General features: G+C 56.6%; 1 protein-coding gene across 1 annotated transcript; it reads left to right on the forward strand.

Annotated features, from left to right (window-relative positions):
• Positions 1-958: 958 nt before the first annotated feature.
• Positions 959-8,411, forward strand: NR2F6 (nuclear receptor subfamily 2 group F member 6). Its single transcript, XM_064734379.1, has 4 exons — positions 959-2,001; positions 5,069-5,163; positions 5,735-6,271; positions 6,895-8,411. Exons 1-4 carry the CDS (start codon positions 1,736-1,738, stop codon positions 7,167-7,169), a joined length of 1,173 nt encoding a protein of 390 aa, XP_064590449.1. The 5' UTR covers positions 959-1,735; the 3' UTR covers positions 7,170-8,411.
• The last annotated feature ends 178 nt before the right edge of the window (positions 8,412-8,589 follow it).

Raw genomic sequence — 8,589 nt, forward strand, 5'->3', positions numbered from 1 at the left:
TAAGTGCCCGGGGCAGGGCGGGGTGCCGGGGTCAGGCACCTTTTCCCGCTGGGATTATCCCGATTATCCCGGGTTAATGATTCCCAGGAATCCCAGCACCCACCGGGAGACGGGTCCGACTGGATCGACCGCATTGCAGCCGCATTTATGGGGCCGCAGGACCTTTGGGGCCACGGGGACTTTATGGGGCTGCGGGGAACTTTGGGGCCATGGGGACTTTATAGAGGTTTTTGGGGTCTCAGGACTTTATGGGGTCGCAGGGACCTTTTGGGGCCTTGGGAGTTTATGGGGCCATAGGATTTTGTCCTGGTGCAACGTGGGGCTCCCAGCACAACACCAAGCTTCCAGCTTGATGCTGGGATCCCAGCTAGATCCTGGAATCCCAGTTCCAGTGCCAGGCTCCCAGTTTGACCCAGAATCTCAGTGATCCCATTTTGATCCCAGATTCCCAGTTCCGTGCTGGGATCCCGGTGCCACGTGGGGCTCCTGCCAGGCCCCCGCCTGGATCCCGGGATCTCAGTTTGATTTGGGATCCCAGTGCCAGGCTCCCAGTCTGATCCCAGTTCCCCAGTCCCACCCCTTTTTCTCAGTTTGATCCTGGTTTCCCAGTCTGATCCCGGTTTCCTGGCCCCATCCCAGTTTCCCAGTTTGATCCCGATTTCCCATTCCCATCCCGGTTTCCCAGCGCTCCCGGTGCCGGCCGAACCCCGGGCGTGCCCGAACCGCCGCGGGGGCCCGGGAGGGGCCCCGGCCGCCGCCTCCGCCGCCGAACCGCGCTCTCCATCCCCGCTCCCCTCGCTCCCGCCGGCCCCGCTGGCCCCGCTGGTCCCGGTGGCCGTTCCCGACCCGCGGGGCGCGGGGGGCGGCGAGCGGCCCCGGTGCGGCGGCGGCGGCGGCAGCGGCGGGGCCGGGACCGGGGCAGGACCCGGGAGCGGAAGGGGAGGAGGCCGGGGAGGAGCATCCAGGGCGGCCACCGCGGCAGCGGCTGAACTTTGCTCTTTCACGGGAGGCGGGGAGAGCCCCGGGGCTCGGCGGAGCCGGTCCCGCCGCACCCGCAGCCGCACCGGCACCGGGCTGCAAGCGGCGGCGGGGCCCGGAGAGCGGCGAGGGCGAACCGGGGCAGCGCCGCCTCCTTCCTCCTCCTCCTCCTCCTCTTCTCCTCCTCCTCCTTCCAGCCGGTGCCGCGGAGCGCAGGAGCCACCGGGGGCGGGAGCGGCCCCGCATGCGGCCGGTGCCCGCGGGGGGATGCGCCGCACCCCGGCCCCGCCGCCGCCGCAAACTTTCCGCGGGGCCGTGAACCGGCAGGAGGAGGAGGAGGAGAGCGACAAATCCCTGAGGGGGCGACCCCAAAAAAATCCCTAAAAAACTACCCCAAAAAGCGGAGCTTTTCCCAGCCGGCGGTTCCTCGGTAAAACTTACCGAACTCGGCGCGGGGAAGCACCGGGAGGGGAAGAACCGGGAGGAGAAGAACCGGGAGGGGAAGCACCGGGAGCAGAACCAGCACCGGGAGGGGAAGAACCGGGAGAAGAACCGTGAGGAAAAGAACCAGAGAGCAGAACCGTGAGAAGAACGGGGGGAAGAACCAGGAGCAGAACCAGGGCCGGGAGGGGAAGCACCGGGAGCAAAAGCAGCACCGGGCGGAGAAGAACCAGGAGGAGAAAAAGCACCGGGAGGAGCAGCAGCACCGGCAGGCTCCGCTCGATGCGGCGCTGAGCCCCCGCGGCCCCGCGGAGCCATGGCCATGGTGGCCGGCGCTTGGGGCGAACCGAACGGTGGCGGAGCCGGTGGCACCGGGGGCGGCGGCGGAGCGGAGGAGGCGGCGTCCCCCGGCGGCGGCGGCAGCGACGCGGAGCACGGCGAGGAGGAGCGGCCCGGGGCCGGCGCGGACTGCGTGGTGTGCGGGGACAAATCCAGCGGGAAGCACTACGGCGTGTTCACCTGCGAGGGCTGCAAGAGCTTCTTCAAGCGCAGCATCCGCAGGAACCTCAGCTACACCTGCAGGTGACAGCGGGGGGACAGCGGGGGATCCCGGTTGGGGATGAGTTGGGGTCTCGGTGTGGTGGTGCTGGGGGTGTCCCAGTACAAACCAGTGGGTTCCAGTAGAACAAGAGGGTCTCCCAGTACAGCACGAGAGTCTCCCAGTACAAACCATTGTTTCCCAGTTCAAATGAAGGGTCCCCAGTGCAGCTCGAAACGGCCCTCCCAGTTCGGCCCAGGGGCTCCCAGTTCAGCTGAGGTTTCCCCCCAGTCCATCCAGTATCCCCCCAGTCCATCTCAGTATCCCCCAGCCCCGGCTGTCCCCATTCCCGGCATTCCAGGTCCGTCTCCCGGCATTCCCAGTCCATCTCGGTCCATTCCCGGTCCATTCCGGTCCATCCCAGTGTTCCCGGCGCTCCCGGCGTTCCCGCGGTGCCCGTGAATCACCCCGGGCATGGCCGGGATCCAACGGGAACCGCGGGAATGCCGGGAGCACCGGGAACACCGGGATGGACCGGGAACACCGGCATCCAGCAGGAGCAGGATCCTCTGGAATACCGGGGACTGCGGTCCACCGGGATACCGGGAGCAGGGAGCCTCTGGAATTCCGGCATAATGGGAGCGGGGATCCTCTGGAATTCCAGCATAGTGGGAGCAGGAATCCCCTGGAATTCCAGGATCCGGGATCCCTGAGGAATCCAGGATGGGATCCCGAGGAAGTTTGGAGCTGCCAGAACCTCCAGGAATTCCCAGAGTTTGGAACGAGGGAGTTCCCAGGCTGCTCCCAGAGGGCAGAATTCCCAAATTTCTGAGGGTCCCCATTCCCTCATCCCGACTCAGGGAGAGCTCTGGAATTTTTGGGAGGAGGGAAAAGGATTGGAAATCATCCAGGAGCCATTGGATCCAATCTTGGCAGGAGTTGGCTCCCGATCCTAAAAAATCCTGGATTTTGGGAAAAGTTCACCTGAAATTATCCCAGATTTTTTTTTTTCCAGTTGATAAAACCACCAGGATAATTCCTTGGAGTTTTGGGAAAAGCTCCCAGAAATATCCCGGATTTTTCCCAATGAGCAAAATCATCTGGATGATCCCACCACAGCCTTGAAATTTCAGGAAAAGCTCCCCAAAACTCATCCCAGATTTCTCCCAATCCCAAGAGGAATTCCATCAATCCCTCCCCAGCTCCAGGAATGGCACGGACCAGAATTCCCAGCTGGAAAACCTTCCCAAAAAATCCTCCTGGATTTTTCCCAGTGGATAAAACCACCTGGGTAATTCCTTGGAATTTTGGGAAAAGCTCCCAAAATCATCCTGGATTTTTTTCCCAATGGATAAAACCACCTGATTAATTCCTTGGAATTTCGGGAAAAGCTCCGTAAATTCCTCCCGGATTTTTCCCAAGAGCCGAACCTTCCCCCAGCATCGGGAAAACCTTTCCCAAAAATCCCCCCTGGAGTTTTCCAGTGGGATAGGAGGCAGTGAGCTGGGAAATTTGGGAAGCTCCGAAAGGCCCGGGCTGTGCTAATGACTTAATTAGGGCGGGTAATTAGCGGGAGCGATAATTAAAGGCATTTTGAATATGCAAATGAGCTTGGGGCCGCTTTGGATTCCCAGAACAAAAGCGGGATCCTGGAGCTTTGTTCCTCTGGAAAAGCCAAAAATTCCCAAGTCAATTCCTGGCTTTTGAAAAAAAAAAAGGGGGAAAAAAACCTTTGGATTTTTCCATTTTGGATTCTGGCCTGTGCCGCCCCTGGAGCTGGGGAGGGATTGAGGCAATTCCTGCTGGGATTGGGAGAAATCTGGGATGAGTTTTGAGGAGCTTTTCCCAAAATTCCAAGGAATTACCCAGGTGGTTTTATCCACTGGATAAAAATCTGGTATAATTTTTGGGAGCTTTTCCCAAAATTCCAAGGAATTACCCAGGTGGTTTTATCCACTGGATAAAAATCCGGTATAATTTTTGGGAGCTTTTCCCAAAATTCCAAGGCTGTGGTGGGATCATCCAGGTGATTTTGCCCATTGGGAAAAATCTGGGATATTCTGGGAGCTTTTCGCAAAATTCCACAGGCATGGTGGGAATTTATCCACTGGAGAAAAGAAATCCAGGATAATTTTGGGATCTTTTCCCAAAATTCCAAGGAATTATCCACTGGGGAAAAAATAATCCAGGATAATTTTGGGATCTTTTCCTGCTGCTCCCAGACCTTGGCAGCGCCCCTGGATGTTTTCATCACTGGAAAAAAATATTCTGGGATAATTCCCGTTTTTTCCCCAGTTCTTTGAGCCTTTCCCGGTCGTTTTCTGGGAATTCAGGCCTGGATGAAGACGTCAGGGCCGCTCCTGATGCTGCTTTTCATCGGGATCACGTTCCCGGCCGCGCCGGGGATGTTGAGGATGAATTAATTCCGTGTTGGGATTCCGGAAGGTTCTGTGGTGGGATTCCCGTGGCTCCGGCCCCAGAATTCATCCCAAATTCTCTTTTCCCACCCCGATTCCTGCTGGGAAAGGATTTCCTGCTCTGGGATCCGCCTGGGAATGGGATCTGGGGAGGTTGGATGGGAGATTCCATGTGGGAATGGGAGACAGGAGCCCTTTTCCAGGGATTTTGGGAATTTTGGGATGAATCCATGGGCCAGGAGCCCTTTTCCAGGGATTTTGGGAATTTGAGGAATTTTGGGATGAATCCATCCTTTTGCAGGCTCTGAGGAATTTGGGGAATTCTCTCCCTTTATCCCAGAATCCCGTGGGATTTGGGGTCAACACTGCCTGAAGGATTTCAGGCCCAACCCCACAGGAAATTCCTGGAATTCCATGGAATTCCTGAAGCTGCATCCATGGGCTCACCAACAATTAAATCCCAAAGATGTTTCCAGACGTGGTGGGGATCAGGATGAAAATCCAGGGTGATTTTTTGGGATCAGGATGAAAATCCAAAGAGATTTTTTGGCGTCATCATGAAAAAAAACCCATCAGCAATGACCATTTCAACAAAATCCTATAAAAACTGGGGAATGGGCTCTGGGATTCCTGGGATGGATTTGGGGGGGCTGAAATTCCTGGTAATTCCGGCTGATCCCGATGATTCCCGCAGGTCCAACCGGGATTGCCAAATTGACCAACACCACCGGAACCAGTGCCAGTATTGCCGCCTCAAGAAGTGCTTCCGAGTGGGCATGAGGAAGGAAGGTGGGGAAAAAATTCCCGAGGAATCCAGGAATTCTGGGAATCCTAGGTTTTGGGGAAAAAAACCCTAATTCTTTCCTCTTTTTTGTGGATTTTTTTGGGGATTTTTGGGAGATCCGTGTGAGGTCAGGATGAAAATCCAGTGGGATTTTTTAGGATCAGGATGAAAATCCAGAAGGTTTCTTTGGTATTGGGATGAAGATCCAGTAGGACCTGATTGGGGTCAGGATGACGATCCAGTAGGATCCGTGTTGGATCAGGATAAAACTCTGGTGGTATTTTTTGGGGATTGGGATGAAAACCCTGTAGGATCCATGCAGGATCAGGATGAAGATCCAGTAGGATCTGTGTGGGATCACGATGAAAATCTGATGAGATTTTTTTGGGGTCAGGATGAAAATCTGGTGGGATCTTTTGGGTTTACCATGCAAACCCAGTAGGATCCATGTGGGATCAGGATGGAGATCCATATGGGGTTGGGATAAAAATGTGGTGGGATTTTTTCGATTGGGATGAAAATCTAATGGGGTTTTTTGTGCTCACCATGAAAACCCCAACCTTCCTCCCCCTCCAGCCGTGCAGCGGGGCCGAATTCCCCCCAGCCACTCCAGCAGCAGCCCCAATCCCCTCCCAGCTGGCGACTTCTTCAACGGGCAGCCGGTGTCAGAGCTGATCTCGCAGCTGCTGCGCGCCGAACCCTACCCGGCGGCGCGCTACGGCTCGCAGTACGCGCAGCAGCAGCAGCCGCCGGGCAGCGTCATGGGCATCGACAACATCTGCGAGCTGGCCGCCCGCCTGCTCTTCAGCACGGTGGAGTGGGCACGGAACATCCCCTTCTTCCCCGAGCTGCCCGTGTCTGACCAGGTGGCCCTGCTGCGGCTGAGCTGGAGCGAGCTGTTCGTGCTGAACGCGGCGCAGTCGGCGCTGCCGCTGCACATGGCGCCGCTGCTGGCGGCCGCCGGCTTCCACGCCTCGCCCATGTCGGCAGAGAGGGTGGTGGCCTTCATGGATCAGATCCGGGTCTTCCAGGAGCAGGTGGAGAAGCTCAACCGGCTGCAGGTGGACTCGGCCGAGTACAGCTGCCTCAAGGCCATTGCCCTCTTCACGCCCGGTGAGGGGCTGGGGGCGGGTGGGAGGGACTGGGGTTTTCCTGAGGGTTTTTGGGGTTGGGGATGGGTAGGGAGAGGTTGTTCTGAGGGTTTTTCTGAGGGTTTGGGGGTTCTGGGAGTGAGTAAGGAGAGGTTTTCCTGTGTTTTTCCAAGAGCTGGTGGTTGGGTCCATCTGAATTTGGGAACAGGGAAAGGTTTTTGCGGGTTTTTCTGAGGGTTTGGGGACTTGAGATTTTGAAAGATTCCTGATGGATTTGGGGATATTCTCAATGGATTTGGGGATATTCCCTATAAATTTCAGGATATTTCTTTAAATTTTGGGATATTCCCAATAGATTTTGAGAGATTCCCAATGGATTTTGGGAGATTGGATCTGAGGATATTCCCAATGGATTTGGGGATACTGCCTTTTGGGATATTCTCTTGGGGATATTCCCAATGGATTTGAGGTTATTCCGAACGGATTTGGAGATATCCCCAGTGGGTTTTGTGATATTGGATTTTCGGCTGTTTCCAATGGATTTGGGGTTATTCCCAATGGATTTTGGGGATATTGGATTTGGGGACATTCCAACAGATCCCATGCCACCCCCCACACATCGAAACCCTCTCTGTTCCCTTGCAGACGCCTGCGGGCTGTCGGACCCGGCACACGTGGAGACGCTGCAGGAGAAGGCGCAGGTGGCGCTGACCGAGTACGAGCGCTCGCAGTTCCCGTCACAGCCGCAGCGCTTCGGGCGGCTCCTGCTGCGGCTGCCCGCGCTGCGCGCCGTGCCCGCCGCCCTCATCTCACAGCTCTTCTTCATGCGCCTGGTGGGCAAGACGCCCATCGAGACCCTGATCCGCGACATGCTGCTGTCCGGCAGCACCTTCAACTGGCCCTACGGCGCCGGGCAGTAGGGACGGATGGACGCACGGACGCACGGACGGATGGCAGGATGGATGGATGGACGCACGGACAGATGGGCAGTGGGACAGATGGATGGACAGCGGGACGGATGGACAGCGGGACAAGCCAGATAGCGGGACAGATGGATAGTGGGATTGGCCGGACAATGGGATGGGCCTGAAAATGGGATGGGCCAGATAATGGGACAGGGAGGACAGTGGGACAGGCTGGAAAATGGGATGGGCCACACAATGGGACAGGCCAGACAGCAGGATGGACGGACAGCAGGACAGGCCAGAGAGCAGAACACATGGACAGGGGGATGGGCCAGAGAACTGGACAGGTCGGACAATGGGATGGGGCAGACAATGGGACGGGATGGACGGACAACAGGACAGGCTGGATAATGGGACAGACTGAACAACGGGATGGGCTGGAAAATGGGATGGGCCAGACAACAGGACAGGCCGGACAACAGGATGGGCCAGATAGTAGGGACAGGCTGGACAGTGGGATGGACAGACAGCAGGATGGGCCAGACAGCGGAATGGGCCAGAGAACAGGACGGACACTCCCCAGGAAGGGGATTGGAATTCTCCGCAATGCCAGCAGCTCCTGGCCCTGCCGTAACGGGGGTGCACCCTTGAGGGTTGTGCCTGCAGAGTTGTGGGGTTGGCACCAAAGGTTTTGGGGTCGTGGCATTGTCACAGGAATTTTTGGGGTTCCACTATTGTCCCAAAAAGTTTTGGGGTATTGAGGTTGTCCCCAGAAGAGATCCCAGTGTTGTCCCAAAAAGTTTTGGGGTCCTGGCATTCTCACCAAAAGTTTTGGGGTCGTGGAGTTTTCACCAAAGGTTTTGGGGTCCTGGTGTTGTCCAAAAAATTTTGAGGTCCTGGCATTGTCCCCAAAAGTTTTGGGGTCCTGATGTCACCAAAGGTTTTGGGGACCTGAGGTTGTCCCCATAAGTTTTGGGGTCCCGGTGTTGTCTCCAAAAGAGCTCCCAGTGTTGTCCCAAATAGCTCTTGGGCCCTGCCCTTGTCCCCAGGCTGTCCCCAAAGATGGAGGGGACACACAAGGGACACAGACACACACACCCCCCCCCCCCCCCGGGACTGTCCTCCCCGGCTGGCACCAGGATGAGCCAGGATTCAGGATTTGGGATTTTGGGATTCTGGGACCATACCCGGCCGATGGAATCCTTGCTCCGCCATATAAACTCATTAATTAATGCCAATTAAAGATGTTTCCTACAACTCTGGTGGTCTGGAATGAGCCAAGATTTGGGATTTTGGGATTTGGGATTTCAGGATTCCGGGATTTCAGGATTTTGTGATTCCAGGACCATTCACTGATTGGAATCCTCACTCCGCCATATCAACCCATTAACAAACGCCAATTAAAGACATTTCCTACAATCCCAGGGCCTGGATT

This window comes from Zonotrichia leucophrys, chromosome 28 (genome assembly GCF_028769735.1).
Source record: "Zonotrichia leucophrys gambelii isolate GWCS_2022_RI chromosome 28, RI_Zleu_2.0, whole genome shotgun sequence".
NCBI lineage: Eukaryota > Metazoa > Chordata > Aves > Passeriformes > Passerellidae > Zonotrichia > Zonotrichia leucophrys.

Coding starts and splice junctions, on each gene's coding strand:
- NR2F6 (XM_064734379.1), top strand. CDS start 1,736: ATGGCCATGGTGGCCGGCGCTTGGGGCGAACCGAACGGTGGCGGAGCC. Junction 2,002..5,068: donor AACCTCAGCTACACCTGCAG/GTGACAGCGGGG, acceptor TGATTCCCGCAG/GTCCAACCGGGATTGCCAAA. Junction 6,272..6,894: donor CATTGCCCTCTTCACGCCCG/GTGAGGGGCTGG, acceptor GTTCCCTTGCAG/ACGCCTGCGGGCTGTCGGAC.